We start from the raw sequence: 22,683 nt of genomic DNA, 5'->3' as shown, positions 1-22,683 counted from the left end.
GAAGGTGACCGGGCGGATGCGCAGGCGCGGTGGGCGGGAGAGCGCTGCGCATGCGCCGGGCGGGAAGCCGGCGGGACGGGCATGCGCAGTCGTTCCCCCCGCCAGGCGGCGAGGCCCATTCATTCTCCGTTGGCGCGGGGCGCGGCCGGGAGGGGGCGGAGCCGGCTCGCCGGCAGCCAATAGGAGAGAGGGCTCTCCAGCGGGGAAGGAGGGGCGTAACCCACACGGGGCGTGGCTAAGAGACAAGTGGGCGTGGCTTACTAAAGGTAAGAGCCAGGTCAGCGGCTGTACAGCGCGCGGGGCAGGGGGCGGTGCTGAGCGAGGCCACGCCCTCCCCGGCGGTGACATCACCCCGGGGTGACGTCACCCCCCCAGGACCCCACATCACCAGAGACCCAAAGCTGAGAGTCACCATTTTTATTGAAATGTAACCAAAAAGGGGAGGGGAAGGGCACCCCCCCCCCCCCGGGGCCGTGGGGTGGGGACGGGCACCCACGGGGGCTGTGGGGGGGACACGAGGACCCATGGGGCAGGGACACGCACCCACAGGGGCTGCGGGGGGGGAGGATGAGCACCTATGGGGGCCGTGGGGCAGGGAGGAGCACTTCTGGGGTGGGGACGGGCACCCACTGGGGCTGGGGGGGGGGGACGGATGGACAGGCACCCATTGGGGCTACGGGCCAGGAACTGGGACCCCCCCCTGTGGGGTTGTGGGGTTGGGACAGGCACCCCCGGGGTGAGGAGGGGCACCCATGGGGGCTATGGGGCAGGAACTAGCACCCACTGGGTCTGTGGGGCAGGGGCAGGCACCCATGGTCAGTATAGGGCAGGAATTGGGCCCCCCCCCCGTGAGGCTGTGGGGTAGGGATGGGCACTCAGAGGGGCTGTGGAGTGGGGACAGGCACCTATGGGGCAGGTACAGGCACCCCCTGGGAGCTATGGGGCAGGAAGGGGGCACCCACGGGGCAGGGACAGGCACCCACAGGAGCTGTGGGGCAGGAAGGGGGCACCCGTGTGGCAGGGACAGGCACCCACAGGAGCTGTGGGGCAGGAAGGAAGCACCCGTGGGACAGGGACAGGCACCCACGGGAGCTGTGGGGCAGGAACTAGCACCCACTGGGACTATGGGGCAGGGACGGGCACCCACAAGGGTGGGGAGATAGGCACCCATAGGGGCTGTGGGGCAGGAACTGGCACCCAGTGGGGCTGTGGGGACAGGCACCCATAGGGGCTATGGGGCAGGAACTGGCACCCAGGGGGGCTGTGGGGCAGGGACAGGCACCCCACATCCCTACACCCAGCAGGCGCTGAGCCCCCCACGGCCCTGCCGTGGGGAGAGCTGCCGTGGGGCTCATCGGCCGGCGCGCCCGAGGGAGCTGCGGGGGCAAGAAAACAGCAAAGCGGGTGGGACGGGAAGTGAAAAATGAGGCAAAAAAATGGCTAAATTGGGAAAAAAAATGAAATAAAATAAGGCAGCCCACCTAGCGCGGCGGTGCTGGGGGGCGTCCGTCCGTCCGTCTGGCGGCCGGGGGTCCGTCTGTCCGTCCGGCGTCTCCCGCCGCAGCAGGAACGGTCGGAGGCTGCCGCGCACCGGCGAGCCCCCCGCCCGCCCCGAGGTCAAGTTGAATGGCCAAGGAGGCTCCGTCTCTTCTCGTAAAACTGGAGGCGATTGGTTGAGGGTTAGGCAAGGCCCGCCCCTCTTATCTGAGAAAAGAGCGGAGCCCCGGCAGGCGCCGTGCCTCAGTTTCCCCCGGCTCCAAACTTACAGTCGCGCTCCGATAGCGAATAAGGCTTGATCTCCTCCTCGGGGCGCTTGGGGGGTGGGCGGCGGGCTGGGGCTGCAGGGAGCGGGAAGCGTTATTAGGGCTGGGGGTGGGGGGTCACCCCGTAGACCCTCCCCCCTCCTTGTCACCCCCCCGAAACTCACCTGGTCGGTTGGAGAAGAAACCCTCGAAGATGACGAAGTTGTTCACCTGGGGGGGTTTGGGGAGGAAGGTTGGGGGTGAGGGGTTGCTCTGTCTGCCCCCCCCCCCCCCCGGGGCAAATCCAGGGGATGATTTGCCACACCCCAGGGTAATTCCTGAGGCTCCACCCCCCCTTGGGGCAAATCTGTGGGGTGATTTGCCCCCCCCATGGCATTTTCTAAGGCTCTATCTCCCCATGGGGCAAATCCTTGGGGCAATTTGCCCCCCCCAGGACAGCTCTTAAGGCTCTAGCCCCCCTTGGAGCAAATCTGGGGGGTGACTTCCCACCCTCCCAGCAGTTCCTGAGACTCTACCCCCCCTTGGGGCAAATATTTGGGGTGATTTGTGCCCCCCCGGGGCAACTCCCATGACTCTACCCCAACCTGGTGAAGCCAAGAGACCATTTACTCCCCTGCCAGGACCAAGAATGGTGACAAATACCCGGGGTGAGGGCACCCCCGGAGGGCGAGGGGCACCCCAAGAGGGTGGGGGGGGCACCCCAGGGATGTCCCCAACGTGCGTGTGTGTGTCCCACCTGTGGGATGGCGTCGGCGAGGCCGTAGTGTTTGCGGAGAAAAGCCAGGAGCTTCTCAGAGGGTCGGTCGACGGCCAAACGCCAGGGTTCCACCCTCTCGCTCTGCAGTGTGGGGGGGCAAGTGAGCCATAGGGTGGTCCCCAATGTTCCTCTGTCCCCCCACCGTGTGTGTGTGTGTGTGTCCCTTTTGGCTCCCCCACCCCACCCGTCACCTGCAGCATGTGCTGGAAAAGCTCCCGTCCGTAACCATGTCGTTGTAACGACTCATGGATGTAAAAATCCAGGACGCAAAGTGGCTCCGCTTCGTTATGGGCACCATTACGGTCCTGGGGAGGGGGGAACAAAATAGCCACCAGGAGGGACCCAGGCATCCAGGCACACCCCCCCCCCCCAGTCCCCCCAACACTCACCAGAAGGAAGAGCTTCTTGTAGCCCACCTTGAGGAAGCCGATGACGGCGCCTTTGGGCGTCCTGGGGGGGACAGAAAAGATTTGGGGGGGTGTCACTGGATGCCTGGGTCCCCTGTAAGGTGGGGAAAGGGAGGGGGACTTGGGAGGGGGACACACACAACACCCAGACGCTCACCCTCGGCCGTCGGCGTCGCGGAGGATGTAGAGGACGTGGCGGTTGGCCTCCATGCGCGTGGCGCTGGTGACGGGGGCCGGGAGGCCCTGGGCCTGGGCGGGAAAAGCTGTTACCCCCCCCGGTGCCCCCCCCTTAACCCCCCCAGTGCCCCCAGTTACCCTCCCCTACCTTGGCCGAGGCCTTGCCCAGCTCATCGATGACCGTCCTCAGCTGCTGCTCCAGGTCCCCCCTGCGCCGTGGGGACATGGGGGGGGTGTCGGTGTCACCCCCCACCCCCCAGTCCCCCCTCCCCCACCCATAAAAAGACCCAGACGGGGGGGGGGGTGATGGGGAGCCATTACCCATCATGCCCTGGGGCAGGGCTCACAGGACCCCCTAATTCCCAGCATCCCCTGGGGCAACACCACCAGCCCCCCCTTCCATTAACAACCATGGCCAAGGCAATGGGGACCTCCAGTTTCCCAGCATGCCCCACGCCCCCCCCCTTGTTTCCCAGCATGCCCCGGGGGGGCCCTGGTGGCCTAGGCCCCGGTACCGGTGGGTGGGCCCACGGCGCCCGGCGGGTCGCAAGTGCTGGTCCACTACGCAGAAACGGTCGCCCAAGACGGGGGCCAGGTCGAAGGGAAATTCCATGGCCGTTCCCCGTTGCCCGCCGGGCCAGGCCCCGCCGTTGCCTTCGCCCGCCGGGCCCGGCCCGGCCCGGCCCCGCCGCCGCCGCCGCCGCCACTACTAGTGCTGGGCCCGGTGGGTGTTAACCCCGCCCCCTAGCAACCGCTCAACCAATCGCTACCTCGTCTTCGCTCGCCCCAGCAACCAAGCTCCGCCCCCTCCGCATCAACTCTCCGCCCTTAGCAACCGGCATCCCGCACCGCCGCGAAGCATGATGGGAAGCATCCCCCCCTCCCACTACCGCAAAGCATGCCGGGATATATCCCCCCGCCACACGCCCACCCCGAAGGGCCGCCATTTTGAGGGCCCGGCGGCCATTTTGAGGACCCGGCGGCCATTTTGGCGGCACGACCGCCATCTTGTCAGCACCGTGCCTCAGTTTCCCCGAGTGGAAGAAGGCGAGTCTTTAGCGGGGGCTGTAGACGCTTTTATTCCCCTCTGTGCTCCACGGAGGGGGCAGAAGGGTTGTCTGGGGGCGTCCCTGCCACCGGTGGGGCCGTTTCTTCCTTCAGGTAATCCTTGTAAAGGCGACGGATGCGGGCGACGGCGGCGGCGGGGGGAGGCTGCCACTCGTACCAGGGGTACCAAGGGCGGCCGGGGGCCAGGACGGGTGCCGGCGGGGTCTTGCCAACGGCCGGGTGTTGGTTGGAAAAGTCATCCCGGGGGACTGGCACGTAGGGTGCTTGGAGCCATAGGAGACCTGCCGGGGCCGGGGAAGGGGGTGAGGAGGGGGAGCACCCATGGGTGCTGCTCCCCTCCTCAAGCCCACCCGCGGGGACTCACCGTGGTCCTGTGCCTGCTCGATGGCCTTGGTCAGGAGCTTGTGCTGCTTCATGCAGACCCCTGAGGGGGAACGCGATCAGCACCCATGGGTGCTTCCTTCCCCCCTGCCCCCAGCACCCATAGGTGCCCCCTCACCTGTGTGTGTGGGGTGGAAGATAACACCGGAGTGGGGGCAGATGAACTGGTTCAGGAGCTTCACGTTCTGGGGGAAGGAAGAGGAAAAAGGGGGGGAAGAGGAGGAAAAAGGGGGCGAAGAAGAGGAGAAAGGGGGGGAAGGAAGAGGAAATAGGGCTGCAGGGGGGAGGGGAGCCCCACCCCAAATCTTACCACCCCCCCCAACTTACCCGAAAATCCACGTGGAGATTGCGGTCACGGCAGATGGGGCAGGGGTTTCCCACCGGCTTCCCCTTGCGCTGGTGGGAAGGGGAGACAGAAACCTCGATCGAGGGGTGCCCCCTCCCCACCACTCCCAGTCCCTCCCAGTGCCTCCCAGTTCCTCACCAAACAGGCCTTGCGGGTGCGCTGGGGCGGGATGGCGCCTTTGTGGTTGCGGCGGTAGCCCAGCCAGACGGGTTTGTTGCCGTAGGTGACGCGGTACTCTGTGGAGGGGGGGAGGGAAAGGGTTGGGTTTTTTTTGGGGGGGGGTTGGGGACCCCCCCCAGCCCCCCAATCTCCCTCTCCCCCCCTGTACCTTCACTCTCCAGGTACTCCCAGGGCCGCTCCTGGTAGGGGGATGGGGGGGGCGGGGTGCCCTTGGGTGCTGCCTGGGTGCTGCAGAGCCGGGGGATATCCTGGGGGGGGGGGGGGGAGGTGTGTGACATCATGGCCGGACCCACGGCGTCATCGTTACAGGTTGCCACCCCTCCCCTGCAGAACAGGCCACCCGCGGGACAGTGACATCACGGGAACGCAGGGCACTAGGACGTCACACCGGGCCCCTTCCTCGAGAAAGTGGGGGGCGCGGGGAGGGAGGGGGGCCGGCACCAGTGACGTCAGCGCCGGCATGCCTGTGACGTCACGCGGCACCAGAGCCTCAGGCACGTGCCTGTGCCCCTCCCCCTCCCAACGCCCGGCCCTTCCGCCCCCGGCGGAGAACCGCCTTCCTGTGACGTCGCCCGCCGCCCAGTGACGTCACCCGCGCCGGGACCTCCCCGCCGGCACGTGGCAGCGCCCCGATCCCCCCTCCCCGGTTTCCCCGAGCGCCTCCCTCTTCTCCCCGGTTCCCCCCCCCGCCTCACCCGAACCCATAGCGGCCGCCCCGGTCCCCGGAGTCCGCCGCTCGCCGCCCGTAGCAGCGCCAACCCCCTGGCCAGCGCCATCTTGCCGCCGGGCCGCGCAGGCGCAGACCCCGCCCCGCATACGGAGGGAGAGGGCGGGGCGCCGCCATCTTGCCGTACGGCTCCTCCCGCCCCCCGCGCATGCGCAGTCGTCGCCGCTTGAATAAAAACTGCGCCACACAGCCCGAGGAACAATAGCGGGCGGCGGCCGCGCATGCGTAGGGCGGGGGCGGGGAGGGCGGCCTGGCGGCTCCTGCGCAGGCGCAGTAGGTCCCCTCAGTGACGCTACACAGGGCGGGGCCGGCGGAGGGAGGATCGAACGTGCGTCGAAGGGGTGGGGCGAGGCTGGTGGGCGTGGCCCGCTATAAAAGGGCCCGCCCGCTCTAACCGTCGCCATTCTGAGGGCTAGGTGGAGGTGAGTAGACAGCTCCGGCGGGGCGGCGGTTGGGGAGCGGGCGGGGGTGGGGGGTTCCCCCCCCTTTTTTGGGGGCGCTGGAGGGGGCCCTATTGTAGGGCCAGCGTCCCTTCGCCTTGAGAAAACGGTGTGTGTCCCCCCCCCGCCTTCTCCAACCCCGCCGGGGGGGGGGGACGGGGCCCTCAGCCCTCTCCTTTCTCCTCAGATAAGGAGAAACCACCGCCCCCCCCTCCCCCCCCCGCCAAGGGCCATTTCCTTCGGTTTTTTTAGTCTCCCCCCCCTTTAAAATTTTAAAACTCTCACCGGGGATAACGACTGCTAATAATTTCGTGTCTTTCTTCTTTGCTTCTAATTTTTTTTCATTATTTTTTTTTATTTATTGTGCCCACCCCACCCCCCCTCTTTTTTTTTTTTTTTCCTTTCCCCGCTCCAGGTTTGGTTGCTCTTGAGAGACGCCGTCGCCTTTACCACGAGAAAAACAAACAAACAAAACAAAACAAACAAAAAAAACAAACAAATACAAAAAAAAACGGGGAAGAAAAAGCTTTCTTCCCCCCTTCCCGCTCCCATCCCGGTGCCGTGGAAGAGCCGCCATCGCAGCCTCCGTCCTTTGGACCGTCCTTGGGAAGCCGTTTCAAACTCGAAGGAAACTGCCACTTAAAAACATATTCTCCCTCTTCTTCCCCCCCAAAAACAAAGGCAAAATCCCTTTTTTTTTTAATCCAAGCAACTTTTTTTTTATTTTTTTTCCATCGTTTAGCTCGACAAAACCACCCCTTTAGGGAAAAAAACAACCAACAACCCCCCCAAAAAACCCCATCAAGCTGAAAAAAAAAAAGTTGCTGCATTTTTTTAAAGCCATGACCAAAAACAAAGCAATTCTTTTTTTGCTCTGATAACACCACCAATGCCAAAATCCAAACCTTGAAGCGCTGTCGGCGAGAAAAATAATTGGATAGTAAGTGTTGAATTTTCAACGAGCTGAATTCCCCTCAAAAAAACCCCCCAAAATCCTTTATTTGTACCAAAGAGAAAAAATAATGGGAGGAAGAGCCCCAACTGTGTGCTTGAGGAGGACGTAGGCTTTGCTAAAAGGTGGTTAAACCTTAAAATTTGGGGGTATTTTGTTCAAAAAGATGTGGGAGCCGGTGGCGGAGGGTTGATGAGCTCCCACGCAAAAACCAAAAGGGGAAAAAAAAATCATCAAAATACCCAAAATCGCTTGGTTTTTTGCGGGGGAGACAGAAATTGGGGACCCGAGCGAGCAATCTGTACATAAAGATTGCGGGGCGGCTGTTAGAACTCATCGAATCCGGGTTAATTTTGAAAATTCAATGTTAAAAAGAATGATTTATTTTATATTTTTATTTTTTAGGTGCCATTTTAGGATTGTTTTGCGCAGAGAAATGGGGGGGGGAGAAGGCTGGGGATGGGTGCGGGTGGTTAAAGGTGGGGGGGTGCAATCTAGCAATAAAGATTGCTAGGCAGGCTTAGCTTTACCGAAAAACCTGCTTTTTTCAAGCAAAAAACCCAGGGTTGGCTTTAAAAAAAAACCAAAAATACCCCCCCAGAAATAAACCCGACTTGGGGAGCTTTGGGGCCAAGATGGCGCGGCCGCTAGCCCGCTCTTTGTCTTTTTTTTTTTTTAAACTCATTTTCCTCCCTTTTTCCCCCCGTTTTTTTTATAGATATTTATTTCGTTACAGGTTGGGCCCCCCCAGGGCGGGGGGGGCTTCGAAGCCCCTTTGTCTTTAGGGGGGGGTTCCCAAACCCCTAATCCACGCGGATTTAATCGTTCTATTTTAATTGGCGTAGGTGTTGCGCGGTGGCGGGGGGGTCGCTATATTTATATTTGTGTGTGTTCCTTCCCCCCCCCCCAAAAAAAACCCCAACCCCCCCAATTTGGTTTATTTTTTCGGCTTCTAAAATGGCGCCTGGGCCTCGCTGCCGGCCGCGGCTGATGCAACCAGCTCCGGGCAAACCCCTCCCACCGCGCTGCCGGCCAGGGGCCCCCTCATATCTTTCCCCCCTCTTTATTTCCCCCCCCCATTTATCCTGACACCCCCCCCCCCCCAAATCCCGCTCTAACCGTACCCCCCCTCCGGCTTTCGTCTGCAGGATCCTGGTGCTGTACAGAGTAGGACCCTGCGGGCCGCTGCTTCTTTTGTAGGTTGTGCCAAAAATCCCCTTTTTCTTCCCCCAAAACAGGGTCTTTTTTTTTTTTTTATTTTTACCTCCCCCCTCTTTTCCCTTTCCTCCCTTTTTTTCGGGAACCCCCTCCCTGGTGGGTTTGGGTGGTGGTTTTGGGGGGGGTGGGGGGGGAACAGCGTCCTCAAGCAATTTATAACCTTTAATTTATCGTGACAGGGAAATGCTATCACTGGGCTTCACCCCCCCAAAAAAATTCAATTTTGGGGGGGGCGCACCCCCAAAATCCTGTATTTTTTCCCGATTTTCAATGAATTTGCCCCGTTTTGGCAGCGCGGAGGTGCTGTGTGCGGTACAGGCTTAGGAAGCGAAGGGAACTTGGTTTTACTTCAGCAAAAGGGAGGGGAACAACTGCAACCCGCCGGGTAAGCAAAAAAACCTTTCTGGTCTTAATTACATTTCACAACCTTTATTTTTTATCTATTTTTTAATTAAAAAAAAAAAAACAAACAAATCCCCCTTTTTTCTTCACCATCCGTCTCCCGGTGCATGCGGATGCTGTGCTGGGTCGGGAGCTATTTTATTTTTTTACCCCCCCCCCCGCTCTGGCCAAACACTCGACACCCAAATCTGATAGATTTTGGTTAAAAGCAGAGAAATTTGAAAAGAATACTAAGTTTTGTTAATAAAATGATTAATTTTTTATTAATTTCCCCCCGAATTAAGCCTGGCGTGTGTGGGGGGACAGCCCTTTTCTTCCAAGCGCTCTTTCCAGTGGTAGCATTTCCCCTTTTGGGGGGGGGGGACAGGACAGCGGGTAGCCCCCCCCCCCCAAACTCACCCGCGGTTTTGGGGTCCGTGTGACCCCCCCCTCGCCGAAAATGGGGGTTCTGTCCCCAAAAAGCTGGTTTTCACGGGAGAAATGAGCAAAAGCAGTGTAAAAACGTGGTGGCGGGGGGGGGGGGGGTCAGGCCTTCCTCAGCCTCGTGGCTGGTTGCTGGCAGGGCCGGGCTGGGCCAAGCCCCCCCTGCCCTTACTCTGGGGGGGTGGGATTTGCCCCCCACTCCCCCAAGAGGTGATTTACCCCCTTGGGGGGGGCCTCAGTTCTTTTTGGGGTCCCCTTGTACGTTTTTAACCCCCCCCAGTGGTATTTGAGTGGCTTCACCACAATGTGGGCGTGCTGAGGGCTGTTGGGTCGGTGTTTGCTTCTGTGTGCCCCCCCAAAATGGAGGGGTAACCCGAAAAATGGGGGTAAACCCCCAAATTCTTTTAGGGGGTGGGCACAAAGGTCTCTCTCCCAAGCCAGGACAGGGCTCTGTCACCCGGGCGGTGGCCTCAGCACCCTTGGGGCCCTGGGGGGGGGGGGAGACCCAAACCGTGAGTCACCAGACTGGGTCTTGGCTCCTTTTCATCGGGGGTGGGGGGTGGGTGGTGTTGGTGGTGTCAAAGGTTATGAAGGACTTCTGTGCTTAAAGAAAACAATTTCGGGTTAAAATAAGTTGCCTCCCCCTTTAATTGGTTTATTGGTGGGGGGGGGTGGGAATACTGGAGGGGGTTGTGCTGGAATTAATGTGCTCTTGTGTCTTTTCAGAGGGGCAGCTCGTGCCTGGCTCGCTGACCCTCCCCACCCAAAAAAATACCTCCCCAAGAAGGGGGAGGGGGTTCTGCTGCCTGTATCCTTTAATCAGCCTTGTGGGGGGGGGACGACTTAACAAAGTCCCAGCTCCTTAAGTCTTTGCTGTGAGAAGAAAATGGGGGCTGGGTGCCACACCCCCCCCCCCCCAAAATACTGGTATTCTGGAGTGTTTTTCGACACCCCCCCCCCAATTGGCAGCGTTTTGGGGCTGTTTTCACATCCCCCCCCTCCCCCCCAAAAAAAAACCCCAACCCAGCAGCCCAGTTCCTCGCAGCTGCTGCCTTTCTGCCTTTGTTAGCAAAGCTGGGGCATAATTAAGCCGGAGAAGGTTCTAATTAGTGGTAATTAAGAAGTGGGTTGACGTCAGGAGCATGAAATCCCCCCTTGGCCGGTCAGGCCGGATTGGGGTCAGGGATCTGATGGGTGCCCGGTCGTTAGCAGGGTGCTGGCCCTAATTATTAGCCTGCTAATTAATAGCTAATTCGTTTGCTGTCGGATTTAATTGTGCCTTGGATTGGGGGGAGGACATGACACCCTTAAATCTTGCGCCGTCATCACTGGCCCCCTCTCCCTTGCGCCGCCGTCCTTCCGTTCGTCATCTTGGTCTTTGTGCCTTGTTAAGCACTGACTCGTTAATTAACTCTTGGGGTAAAACTGAGTGGGGAGGGGGATTGTGTGATTAAAAATGGGAGTGTTGTGCCCCCCCGGATCCTCACCCTGCTCCTAGCGGGGGGCTCTACCCCCCCGGTGTGGCCCGGAACTGCCATCCCTGTCCCCTGGGGTGGTAGCACCAATTAAAAGCACGAGCAGGGGGCCACTCTGTCACTATGGTGTCACCTCGGCAGGGGGGTGACAGCCCCCCGGTGTCCCTTGAGGGTCCCTCGGACCTCCCTCTACCCTGGTTCTGACAGCTGCATTTTGGGGGCGATTTCCCCCTCTCTGGGGTCGAGAATGTTTCCAGGGCTGGGTTTGTCATTGTCACCCTCTCAAAGGGAATGACAGCTGGGGGCTGGGGACAGGGCTTGGGGGGGGAAATGACACAGGCCTTATGGGAGGGGACATGGAGTTGTCACCGCTGCCCTAATCTCCTCCTCTCCTTTTCTCCCCCCCCCCCCCCTCAGGGCTTTTCTGCCATGGGCTCGGGCCCCATCGACCCCAAGGAGCTCCTCAAGGGCTTGGACTGCTTCCTGGGCCGCGATGGCGAGGTCAAGAGCATGGAGGGCATCACCAAAATCTTCAAGTGAGTCCCCCAAAATGTCCCCACGTGTCCCTCCCCCAGTGTCACCATGACATGGCGGGGGTGTCTGATACTTTATTTCTCATTAACTAGTTTAATGAAGGACTCGCAGAAGATGGTGAGTCGCTGCATCTACCTGAATATCTTGCTGCAGACGCGGGCGCAGGACATCCTGGCTAAGTAAGAGCAGTGGGGGGGGGGGTCTTGGGGGGTTCAGGGGGAGCAGGAATTGGGGGGTTTACCCCGTTCTGGCTGGACCCTGACAGGTTTTCCCTCTTTTTCCCCTAGATTTATCCGGATCGGGGGTTACAAGCTGCTCAACACGTGGCTCACCAGTTCCAAAGCCTCCAACAATGTACCCTTCCTGCAGCAGATCCTTCTCACACTGCAGCACCTGCCCCTCACTGTCGACCACCTCAAACAGGTTGGGGTGGCCTCCGTGTCATAGCCCCCCCCCAGTGGCTTTTGTCACCCCCCAGGGTGGCTTTTGTGTCCCCCAGGGTGAATTTTGTCTCTCCTGGGTGGCTTTAGTCTCTCCTGGGTGGCTTTTGGGTCCCCCAGTTGGTTTTTGTGTGTCATCCTTCCCCCCCCCCACCTCCGCAAGATGGCTTTTATGTCCCTGGGGTGGTTTTTGTGTCATCCCGCACGCTGCCACTTAGCTCATGTCTCCATCCCTTCCAGAACAATACAGCCAAGCTGGTGAAGCAGCTCAGCAAGTCAAGCGACGATGAAGGTGAGCGCTCTCCCGCATGCCCCCAAAACCCCCTGAATCCCCCCGCCAAATTCCTCCTTTAACCCCTTCTTGTCCCGCAGAGCTGCGCCGCCTCGCCTCCATCCTCGTCAGTGACTGGATGGGTGTCATCCGCTCTCAGAGCAGCGCCCAGCCGACTGGTGAGCCCCGCTCTGTGCCCCCTGTTCTTCCCCCTCCTCAATCCAACACCGCTGTCTTACCATTTTCCCATCTTTTTTCCCCCAGAACGGGATAAAAAGAAGCGGAAAGAGGAAAACAAAAGCAAAACACCTGTCCAAGAGAAAACCCAAGAAGTCAAAACTGAGATTAAAGCTGAGGAGATGCCAGAGAAGAAGCGGGAGAAACCCAAATCCCTGCGCACTACCGCTCCCAGCCACGCCAAATTCCGCTCCACCGGTAATTCCCCATCCGTCCCATGGGGCGACGGCAGGTTTTGGGGCTGTTTAGGGGGAATTTGAGGGGCTGTGCTCAGTTGTGGGATGCTGCAGGGGGACGCACTAATGATGTTCCCCACCCTCTGCTCTGAACAGGGCTTGAAATGGAGACACCTTCGTTAGTGCCTGTGAAGAAAATGAACTCTTCTTCAACCACCGATAAATACAATCTGAAACCGATGCCCATAAAGAGGCAAAAGTGAGTCTGGGGCTGCTCTTGAGGGGCTCGGATTGTTTTTGTGGGGCTTGAGGCTGCTTTTGAGTGTCTTGGGGCTGATTTGGGGGGGCTCTTGGGCTGTTTTGGGGGTCCTTCCTGGCATCTGACCTGCTTTTCCCCCCTTTGCTGCAGCATCTCCTCCCTTCCTGGAGATGTTCCTCTTGCAGAGAAGAAATACAAACCCCTGAACACGGCACCCAATGCCACCAAGGAGATCAAAGTCAAGATCATCCCACCCCAGCGTGAGTAGGAGGGGACACCTGGGGGTCTTTTTGGGGGACAATTTAGCTGCCTTTTTGGGGACGCTTGGCTGCCTTTTTGGGGACAATTAGGGGGTTTTGGGTGACACCTCTCCTCCTTCTTGCAGCTATGGAAGGACTTGGCTTCCTCGACGCCCTCAACTCTGCTCCCATCCCCGGCATTAAGATTAAGAAGAAGAAGAAGGTGTTGTCCCCCACAGCGGCCAAGGTGAGGAGGAGTCTCCCTGGATATCAACATGCTCTCCCCGAATATTGGGCTCCCCTCCTTATCTTAGAGACCCTCCCCCCAATAATAACCACCCTCTTCTTCCCCCCCCCCCAGCCCAGCCCCTTCGAGGGGAAGCCAGCTCCTGAAACAAGCTCCACCAAACCTTCTTCCCCGGAGCCCACTGCCTCTTCGGAGCCGATGGAGACGGATAGACCTGGCACGCCAGTACCGGCTGTTGAAGTGCCAGAACCGATGGAGACTTGTAAGTTGGGGTAACCAGGAGGGGGAAAAGCACAGGTGTGTGGGGGTTAAGGTGGGTGCTGAACCCCCTCCGGTTCCTCCCACAGGCTCGGCGGAGGTGAGCGGTGACACCAAAGCCATGGAAAACGCGTCGGAAAGTGGCCAGCTCACTAAAAAAGGTCGGAAAAAGAAAACGGTGAGTTGGCCGGAGGAAAGCAAACTCCGTGAATACTTCTACTTCGAACTGGACGAGACTGAACGAGGTGAGCCCTGTTCCTTCCCTGTGTGTCCCCCGTTCCCTCCTTGGTGTCCCCAGACTTTTGGGGGTGACGCTGTTGTCCCCCTCCCTCCTGGCAGTCAATGTCAACAAGATCAAGGATTTTGGGGAAGCGGCCAAGCGGGAGATGCTGATGGATCGCCACGCCTTTGAGACGGCCAGGCGCCTCAGCCACGATGCCATGGAGGAGAAGGTGCCCTGGGTTTATCCCAAACTTCTCGATCTCCCCGCTCCCCTTGTGGTGCCAGGCAGCGGCAGCCGGGAACGCTTCACTCAGGCTGAGAGAGAGAAGGGGATCTTGCAGGAGATCTTTCTGTCCAAGGAGAGGTGAGTAGATCCCTTGGGATCCCCTATTCCCACCTTTGATACCGGACTCAGAACTGTGGATTCCATCTGTCCTTGCAAGGGGCTGCCAAATCCCACCCCCTCCTTTTCAGATCTCCTTGGGGAGTGGATCGCCCAGGGGATCCGTTGGATCAGGGCTGCAGGGGATCCCCAGCACCCTGTGGGATCAAGGGGGGTTTGATTTTCCCTGGTGTGAGGATCAGCAGAGACGTCCTGGATGGAGATGGCATGTGGGCTGTGGGAGGGTGATGGAGCTGGGATTATCCCAGAGAATCTGGAGCCTGGGGGGAGCCCAGATCCTCTCAATCCACCCGGTGGGCTCAGGGGATTCCTGGGGATCGGGCACGTGCAAGGCATCTTCATGGTGCGGCCCCAGGGATCCTTGTGCTAGCGACTGTGGGATGTGTCTAGAGCGCAGATCCTTGGGATCCATCAGGATCCAGAGCCAGGCATCCCCAGGATCCCTGTGGATCTCATGGAGGGGGTTGTGGGAGCCCTGGCCCCCCCAGGATCAACAGGGTTGGAAGCTCAGTCGTCTCTGTTGTGAGGATCTATAGAGATACAGGGGCTGGGCAGAGACTGTGCTGTAGTCTGGGTCCTCCTGGGATCTCTGTAGATCCAGAGCCCGGGGGGAGGTTGCTGGAGCCCAGATCCTCTGGAATCTTCAGGGATCTGAAAGGTGGAGCTGACCGCTGGGCCCCAAGTCTTCTGGGATCACTGAGGATTCAGAGCCTTGGTGGGAGGTTTTCAGGTCCCAGATCTGAGGATCCTGAGCCCAGGGGGAGGTTGTTGGAGCCCAGATCCCCAAGGATCCAGAGCTGGAGTGGGGGAGAGGTTTTCAGGTCCCAGATCCCCTGGGATCCCTGGGGATTCAGAGCCAAGGGAGAGGTTTCAAGGGCTCAGCTCCCCACGGATCCAAATTTGAGATCGGGAGCAGATTGCTGTAAGCCTGAATCTCCCGGGATCCCCAAGGATCTAGTGCCTGGAGGAGCCTTTTGGAGCCTGGAGAATCCCTGAGGATCCCAAGTCTTTTGGGGGACAACGACAAGATCCCTGTGGATCCAAAGTCTTTGGTGTACACCCAGGATTTGAGGACCTAGAGTTGGGCGGGGGTGGGGAGGATGCTGGGCATCCAGATCCTTGAGGATCCCCCTCGGAGCGGGACGATAGCACCAGATCCCAGGGATCTACCAACCTCTGACCCCCTCCCCTTTCCCCTTCCCCTCCCTCACCAACAGCGTCCCCGACAGCCCTCACGAACCCGATCCGGAATCCTATGAACCGCTGCCGCCCAAACTGATCCCCTTGGACGAGGTAAGCGCCGCCGTAGCTTCCCCCCCTCCCCGTACACCCGCTCCAACCCCTTGCCCCTCACCCCTCTCTCTCCCCTCGCCAGGACTGCTCCGCCGAGGAAGTCGTTTATCCGGAAGGATTGGAAGCCGGCGCTGCTTCACCTTCCCCGGATGCCGCCGGCGGTGGTGCCAAACTCCCACCGGTGTTGGCCAACCTGATGGGGAGTGTGGGGGCCGGTAAAACCCCCCAGGGACCGGCGCCCGCCGCCCCCATCAACATGCAGGAGATCCTCACGTCCATCATGGTAACCCTCCCCCCGTCCCCAGTATGGAGCCCCCGAGAATGGGGTGACACAAAAAAAAGGGGGGGGGGGTGGCACAGAGGGGAAGGGGGTACCCCCTTTTTTTCCCCCATCCCCCACCGCTCACTTTCTCTCCCCCCCCTTCTTGTCCCCAGGGTGGGCCCAGCACCCACAAAGCGGAGGAACTGATGAAACAACCGGATTATTCAGATAAAATCAAACATTTGTTGGGAAATCTGCAGGCTCAGCCGCCGGGACCGAGCGGAGGTGAGTGCAGGACACGGAGGGGCCATCGGGGTCACCGTTGGGGACGCACCTTGTCGCTGGTGGAAGTGGGGGGGGGGGGACGTTGTGGGGATGGGTGGCCTCGGGGGGGGGGCTGCTGGGAGCCCGAGTTGTGCCCCTGAGGCGGCGTAAAGGGAGATCTTGGCTTAGGGACACTGTCCCCTGCCCCAGCTGGGACATAAAGGGGTGTCCTTGGTTTGGGGACATGTTGGGGACACTGTACAGCACCCTGACAGGATGTGGGGGTGTTCTTGGCTTGGGGACGTGCTCAGGGACACTGTCCCCTGCCTCAGCGGGCACATAGGGGTGTCCTTGGCTTGGGGACACAGTTGGGGACACTGGATAGTGACGGGGCTGCCCTTGGTTTGGGAACATGCTAGGGACACAGGGGCGTCCTTGGCTTGGGGACACTGTCAGTGACCTGACAGGGGTATGGGGGTGCTCTTGGCTTGGGGATGCGGCTGGGGACGCTCTCCGGCACCCCAGTCAGGGACGTAGGGAAGCCTTTGGCTTGGGGACATGCTCGGGGACATTCTCAGGGACGCTGTCCCCTGCCCTGGCAGGGATGTGGGGGCTGCTCTTGGCTTGGGGACGCACTCAGGGCGCTCTTGGGGACACTGCGCAGTGCTCTGGCAGGGACATGGGAGTATTTTGGGGCTTGGGGACACACTTGAGGACACTGTCCCCTGCCCCAGTGGGGACATAGGGCTGCCCTTGGCTTGGGGACACGATCGGGACACAGTTGGGGACACTGTTCTGTGCCCTGACAGGGAATTAGGAGTGCTCTTGGCTTGGGGACACACTTGGTGACGCTGTCCCCTGCTCTGGTGTGACGTGGGGGTCCCCTCAGCTCGGGGACGTGCTCCAGGCAGTGTTGGGGACCCTGTCCCCCACCTCGGGGTGACGTGGGGTCCCCTGAGCTCGGGGAAGTGCCAGGGACCCTGTCCCCTACCTTGGGGGTCCCCTTGATTTGGGGACATGCTCTGGGCTGTGGCTTGGGGTGACACTGGGGGGGTCCCTCAGCCTGGGGACCCGGGGGAACACTGGGGTCCTCTGGGCATCACCAAGGACTTGTCCCCATCCCCGGGGGGGCACACGGGGGCACTTGGGGGGGTCCCTGTGGGTTGGGGACGTGTGACGTGTCCCCAGCTGTCCCTGTGGGCTGGGGCACTGCCAGCGATGTGTCCCCTCTGCCGGGGGTCACATGGGGGGGGGGGATATTGGTGTCCCCTCGACTCGGGGACGTGCTTTAAGCACTGCTGCGGACCTGTTGTCCCTTTTGCCAGGGGTGACTCGGGTGTCCCCTGGGTTTGGGGACATGCTGGGGGAGACGTGGGGGGGACATTGGGGTCCCCTCGGCCTGGGGACCTGTCCCTTCTCTGGTTGGAGGTGACATGGAGGGGGGACCTGTGTCCCCTCAGCCTGGGGACATGGCCTGGGTGCCACTGGAGACCCCGTGTCCCCCTCTGGGGTGACAGTGGGGGGGGGGGGGTATTGGGGGTCCCTTTGTTTTGGAAACAAGATCTGGGGACAGCTGGGGACCCTGTGTCCCCCTCTGGGGTGACATGGTGGGTATGGGGGCCCCCCTAATTTGGGGACAAGTTCTGGGTACTGTGGGGACGCTGTGTCCTATAGGGTGACACGTGGCAGGGGATATTGAGGTCCCCTTAATCTGGGGACATTATCTGGGCACCATTGGGGACCCCGCATCCTCTGGGGTGATAGAGGGGAATTTTGGGGTCCCCTTAATTTGGGGACAAGCTCTGGGTGCCCCTGGGGACCCTGTGTCCTCCTCTGGGGTGACACAGGCTTTTTGGGAGTCCCTTTGGTTTGGGGACACTTCCTGGGTGCTGCTGATGACCCCGTGTCCTCTGGGGTGACACGGGGGGGGGCGGGGGGCAGTATTGGGGGTCCCCTTAATTTGGGAACAAGCTCTAGGCACCCTTGGGGACCCTGTGTCTCCCTCGGGGGCGACACAGAGGGGGTCCTCTTAACTTGGGGGGGTCCCCTTAACTTGGGGGGACACAACATGCCCCTGGGGGGGGGGGGTGGGTGTCCCTTTGAACTGGGGACACCCCCCTGTTATGGCCACTCTTGGCGGGGTGGGGGGCACCAACCCCTCTCCTCTGCTTGGGCTGGGGGGGGCACGATGACTTGAGGGGGCTCTGGGGGGGGCTGGGGGTCCCCCTCCTTCACTAACCTTCCCCCCCCTTTTTCTTTGTCCCCCCCCCCCAGTGCCCCACGGTTTGCTGGGCCCCGGCCCCATGGCCAACGGTTTCCCGCCCGGCCCCAAGGCCATGCAGCACTTCCCGCCGGGGGGGCCCATGCCAGGTAAGTGACACCACGGGGGTGTCACGGGGACACCGGAGGTGACACAGGGAAGGTGGGGGGGGGGTTGTCACCCGTATGCCCCCCCCGACTTCTTCACCTTCTTTCTTTCCCCCCACAGGACCCCACGGAGGAGGCGGGGGGGGACCCGGCCTCCCCCCAGGTCCGGGAATTCCAGGCGGTCCCCGACTTTTAGGGCCGCCCCCCCCGCAACGCGGCAACGGCAGCGGCGATTTTTGGGAAACGCCGGAAGGGGGGGGGAACCTCCGAGGCGGCCCCCACGGCGGCGGCGGAGGCGGCGGCGGCGGCGGCATGCGCGGGGGGGGCCCCTTTCACCGCCCCCGAGGCCGTAGCGGCGCCGAACCCCCGTACCGATGCCGCGGCGGCGGCGGAGGCGGCGGCGGAGGGGGGGGGCGCAACGGGGGCCCCCCAAATGGCGGCGGCGGCGGCGCAAGGGGGCCCCCCGGTAGCCACAGCGATCACGGCAGAGGCCACCCCGGCGACCACCCCCGGGGGCACGGCGGAGGCCACGGAGGAGGTAAATGCGGGGGGGGAGGAGGGCCCCCCCCGGCGCCTCCCTCGCGAGGAGGGGGGGGCGGCGGGGCTTGCGGGGCGTGGCTGTGGGGCGGGCCCGGCCCCGGCTGGGAGGGGCCTGTGGGTGCCCCCTCCCCGCCCCCGCCCCCGCCCCCTTTTTTGCCCCGCTGGCGGGGGGGGGAGCCCCCCCCCCACCCCCTCCAACCCCTCGAGCCCCCCGGGCCCTGGGGCCGAGGCCCCGATTGGCGGCGGCCCCCCATGGGGCTCTAGGGACGGGGGGGGGGGGAGAGAGGACGGCCCTCCCCCGCGGCGGCCGCAGGGCATGCTGGGAGCGAAGGGACACCCCCCCACCACCGCCCCGGCCCCACGGCAGCTGTGGGGCAGGGGCACCGCGGCGTGCCGGCCGGCGGAGGGCGGCGCTGGGGCCGGCGGCGAGGCGGGCTGGGAGCGAAGAGCGGCTCTAGGGCGATGGCGAGGCATGCCGGGAGTTAGGAGCGGTTCTGGAGCGACAGCGAGGCATGCTGGGAGTTGGGAGCAGTTCTAGAGTGACAGCGAGGCATGCTGGGAGTTGGGAGCAGTTCTAGAGTGACAGCGAGGCATGCTGGGAGTTAAGAGCAGTTCTAGAGTGACAGCGAGGCATGCTGGGAGTTAAGAGCAGTTCTAGAGTGACAGCGAGGCATGCTGGGAGTTAGGAGCAGTTCTAGAGCGACAGGCGTGCTGGGAGTTAAGCAGTTCTAGAGTGACAGCGAGGCATGCTGGGAGTTCAGAGCAGTTCTAGAGTGACAGCGAGGCATGCTGATGCTGGGAGTTAGGAGCAGTTCTAGAGCGACAGTGAGGCATGCTGGGAGTTGGGAGCAGTTCTAGAGTGACAGCGAGGCATGCTGGGAGTTGGGAGCAGTTCTAGAGCTACAGGCATGCTGGGAGTTAAGCAGTTCTAGAGCGACAGCGAGGCATGCTGGGAGTTCAGAGCAGTTCTAGAGCGACAGCGAGGCATGCTGGGAGTTCAGAGCAGTTCTAGAGCGACAGCAAGGCATGCTGGGGGTTAAGAATAGCTCTAGGGCAGGCAGCGAGGCATGCTGGGAGATAAAACTAGCTCTGGGGCCAGCAGCGAGGCATGCTGGGAGTTAAGAGCAGTTCTAGAGTGACAGTGAGGCATGCTGGGACTTAAGAGCAGATCTAGGGCAGCAGCAAGGCATGCTGGGAGTTAAGCTCTAGGGCAGGTGCTGAGGCATGCTGGGAGTTAAGAGCGGCTCTAGAGCACGCAGCAAGGGCGTGCTGGGAGATAAAACTAGCTCTAGGGCGGCAGCGAGGCATGCTGGGAGTTAAGAGCAGTTCTAGAATGACAGGCGTGCTGGGAGTTAAGCAGATCTAGGGCGACAGCAAGGCATGCTGGGAGGTAAGAGCAGCTCTAGAGCAGGCAGCAAGGGCGTGCTGGGAGCTGCCTTGTCGCCCCACGGCTGCCCCACAGGACCCCACAGCGACAGGGCCAGGCCCGGGGTGTTCCGCCCCACGGCTGCCCCAGCTCCGGGGCAGGGCGAGGGAGAGCTCAGCAGCTGTGGGGCTGCCCCACGGCCGCGCGCAGGGACCAGCCTAGCTCCTAAAGCAGGGCTCGGGTGCCGTGGGGGTCCGTCGCCGCCCCACGGCTGCGTAGAGGGACCAGCCCAGCCCCACGGCCCAGCGCTAGGGCAGGGAGCGGGGGCGCTGCGGGGCTCAGAGCCACCCCAGAGATCGTCAGCTCCGTAGCGGGGACAGCAGCACCAGCTCTAGGGCAGGGAGCGGGGCGCCGCGGGGCTCGTCCCCACGGCCACAGCCAGCCCCGTAGATGCAGCTGAACGACAGCTCTCACGGTGCCGTGGGGCTCCACCGCTGCCCCGTAGCAGGGGGGCCAGCCCCACAGCCCCACGACCCCACCAGCTCTTAGGGCCAGACCAGTGGGGTTCGCCATGGGGCCCATTGCTGCCCCACAGCTGCCCCACTACCCCCCCTTCCCCCAAACGCCCCGTCCCATCCCCGAGCGAGGCCGGGAGCCGACCCCACGTGTGTGCGTGTGTCCGTGTCCGTCCCCCCCCCCCCCAACCTCCCCCTCCTCATTCCCCTTCCCTCCCTCCCTCCTTCCTTCTCCCAGAGCCGCCGCCGCCGTGGGGCCGCCGTGGGGCCGGGGCGCCGGCGCCTGACGCGCCTTCCCCCCCCCCCCCCCTTTTCTCTCACGCAGACATGTCGAGCCGCGCCGTCTGTCGCCACTTCATGCTGAAGGGCAGCTGCAGGTACGAGAACAACTGTGCCTTCTACCACCCCGGCGTCAACGGGCCGCCCCTGCCGTAGCGCCCGCCGCCGCCCTTCCTCCCGCGCCGCCGCCGCCTCCTCCTCCTCCTCCTGCCCTTCCTCCCTTCTCCCCCCCTTCCTTCTCCTCTCCTCTCAGACTCGCGCTGCAGCCACCACTTTTATGGCTTCTGTGAGGCCTCCGTGATGCCCCCGGCGCTGAATTCAAATCTCCCCCCCACCCCAGGGCGCAAATACCCCCTGAGGGGTGTAAATACCCACCTGGGGGGCAGAAATACCCCCCTCAGGGTGTAAATACCCACCTATGGGGCCAAAATACCCACCTATGGGGCAGAAATACCCACCTATGGGGTCTAAATAACCCCCTCAGGGTGTAAATACCCACCTATGTGGCAGAAACACCCATGTATGAGGCCGAAATACCCACCTATGGGGTCTAAATACCCCCTTCAGGGTGTAAATACCCACCTATGGGGCTTAAATACCCACTTCTGGGGTGTAAATCCTCTCCCTCCGGCACAGAAATACCCACCTATGGGGCAGAACCCCCCTCCGAGGGGTGGAAATACCTTTCTGTCAGGTGTAAATACCTACCTGTAGGGCATAAATACCCCCCCTCCGGGTGTAAATACCCACCTGTGGGGTGTAAACACCCCCCTCGGGGCATAAATACCCACCTATAGGGCATAATTACCCACCCAGGGGAGTAAATACCCACCCATGGGGTGTAAATCCCCCTCTGAAGGGGGGCTGGACCTCCCAAAGGGCGACAACCCCCCCCAGGCACTAATACCCCTCCCCAGGGCACCAACAACCCCCCCCCCGGGGTAAATACCCCCCCCCCCCCGGGCATTAAGGCTCCTCACATGGGTGCACATACCCCCCTGGAGGGGTAAATACCCCCTCAGAAGGGTGTAACCACCCCTCCAACACACTAATTTCCTCCCCTCCTGGGGTTAAAATGCTGCCAGGTTCCAAATACCCCCCCACCAGGGTGTAAATACCCCCTGCAGGTGTAAACCCCCCTCCGGGGTCTTGGTACCCCCTCTCAGGGTGTAATTACTCCTGGTGCGGCCAAATTTACCCCTTTGGGGGGGCCAAAATACCCCAGAGGGGCTTTAAGAGCCCCGCTGGGGTAAACCAGCCCTTACAGGGTGTAAATACCCCTCCAGGGTGAAAATCTGCCTCAGGCAGGGGGTAATTACCTGCCTGGGGTCCCAATTGCCCCTCCCCAGGGCCAAACACCCCCCCACCCACCCCACCCTCTTAATTTGGTGTGGGGGGGTGTGTCCCAAAGCTCTTTCCCCGCCCCCTCTTCCCCAGCCCCCCCCCCCCCCCCCCCCCCCTTGCGCCCGGGGCACTTGCACACACACGTGCGACACACGCCGCCGCCCGGGGCTGCGCCGCCGGGGGGGGGGGTTGGGGGGGGTGATGGGATTTTTTTTGGGGTGGGGGGTGGGGTTGGGGAGCTGCGCCGGATGCTGTTTTCTGTGAAAACTTGGCTGGGGGAGGGGCCCCGCGCCCGCCCCTCCCCCTTTTGTATATTTTGTACATTAATAATAAACTGGTGGAAAAAAAAGCCGGAGCAGCTGATCTCAGCGCTGGGTGTGGTGGTGGTTGTTACGCGTTCACTCTGGAACCTACTGATGGCGTTGACTCTGAAACCTACTGCTGGCAGCCC

At 61.6% G+C, this 22,683-nt stretch overlaps 3 protein-coding genes across 10 annotated transcripts; 1 reads left to right on the top strand and 2 right to left on the bottom strand.

Annotated features, from left to right (window-relative positions):
• Positions 1-384: 384 nt before the first annotated feature.
• Positions 385-4,013, bottom strand: ATAT1 (alpha tubulin acetyltransferase 1). Its single transcript, XM_075019219.1, has 10 exons — positions 3,620-4,013; positions 3,253-3,313; positions 3,085-3,176; positions 2,910-2,970; positions 2,712-2,825; positions 2,500-2,601; positions 1,928-1,973; positions 1,767-1,838; positions 1,482-1,659; positions 385-1,376 (listed from the first exon to the last, which is right to left on the bottom strand). The coding sequence occupies exons 1-10, from the start codon at positions 3,715-3,717 to the stop codon at positions 1,352-1,354; spliced, it is 849 nt and encodes a 282-aa protein (XP_074875320.1). The 5' UTR covers positions 3,718-4,013; the 3' UTR covers positions 385-1,351.
• A 145-nt stretch (positions 4,014-4,158) lies between these two features.
• MRPS18B (mitochondrial ribosomal protein S18B) lies at positions 4,159-5,930 on the bottom strand. The gene is made up of 7 exons (XM_075019235.1): positions 5,775-5,930; positions 5,228-5,327; positions 5,038-5,135; positions 4,881-4,949; positions 4,672-4,738; positions 4,537-4,596; positions 4,159-4,453 (listed from the first exon to the last, which is right to left on the bottom strand). Exons 1-7 carry the CDS (start codon positions 5,853-5,855, stop codon positions 4,182-4,184), a joined length of 747 nt encoding a protein of 248 aa, XP_074875336.1. The 5' UTR covers positions 5,856-5,930; the 3' UTR covers positions 4,159-4,181.
• Positions 5,931-6,140: 210 nt separating this feature from the next.
• Positions 6,141-22,557, top strand: PPP1R10 (protein phosphatase 1 regulatory subunit 10). 8 transcript variants are annotated; one of them, XR_012648790.1, is made up of 20 exons: positions 6,141-6,228; positions 6,662-7,323; positions 11,134-11,252; positions 11,343-11,429; positions 11,538-11,673; positions 11,931-11,982; positions 12,063-12,140; positions 12,226-12,396; positions 12,531-12,633; positions 12,784-12,893; positions 13,019-13,119; positions 13,234-13,381; positions 13,467-13,622; positions 13,717-13,963; positions 15,220-15,295; positions 15,378-15,578; positions 15,731-15,842; positions 18,096-18,191; positions 18,310-19,472; positions 19,513-20,879. XR_012648790.1 is itself a non-coding variant. In XM_075019072.1 (20 exons), the coding sequence occupies exons 3-20, from the start codon at positions 11,146-11,148 to the stop codon at positions 21,042-21,044; spliced, it is 2,508 nt and encodes an 835-aa protein (XP_074875173.1). In that variant the 5' UTR covers positions 6,141-6,228; positions 6,662-7,323; positions 11,134-11,145; the 3' UTR covers positions 21,045-22,557. The 8 variants fall into 8 exon arrangements, 7 of the variants coding, with proteins under 7 accessions (XP_074875173.1, XP_074875171.1, XP_074875169.1 ...); XM_075019072.1 differs by lacking the exon at positions 19,513-20,879 and adding an exon at positions 20,935-22,557 and having other exon boundaries at positions 18,310-18,726; XM_075019070.1 differs by adding an exon at positions 8,347-8,394 and having other exon boundaries at positions 6,662-7,186; positions 18,310-20,879.
• Positions 22,558-22,683: the final 126 nt, after the last annotated feature.

This window comes from Buteo buteo, chromosome 32 (genome assembly GCF_964188355.1).
Source record: "Buteo buteo chromosome 32, bButBut1.hap1.1, whole genome shotgun sequence".
In the NCBI taxonomy this organism is placed as follows: Eukaryota; Metazoa; Chordata; class Aves; order Accipitriformes; family Accipitridae; genus Buteo; species Buteo buteo.
Note: the sequence above shows the minus strand (reverse complement) of the source record. Positions and strands in the feature narration are given on the sequence as shown.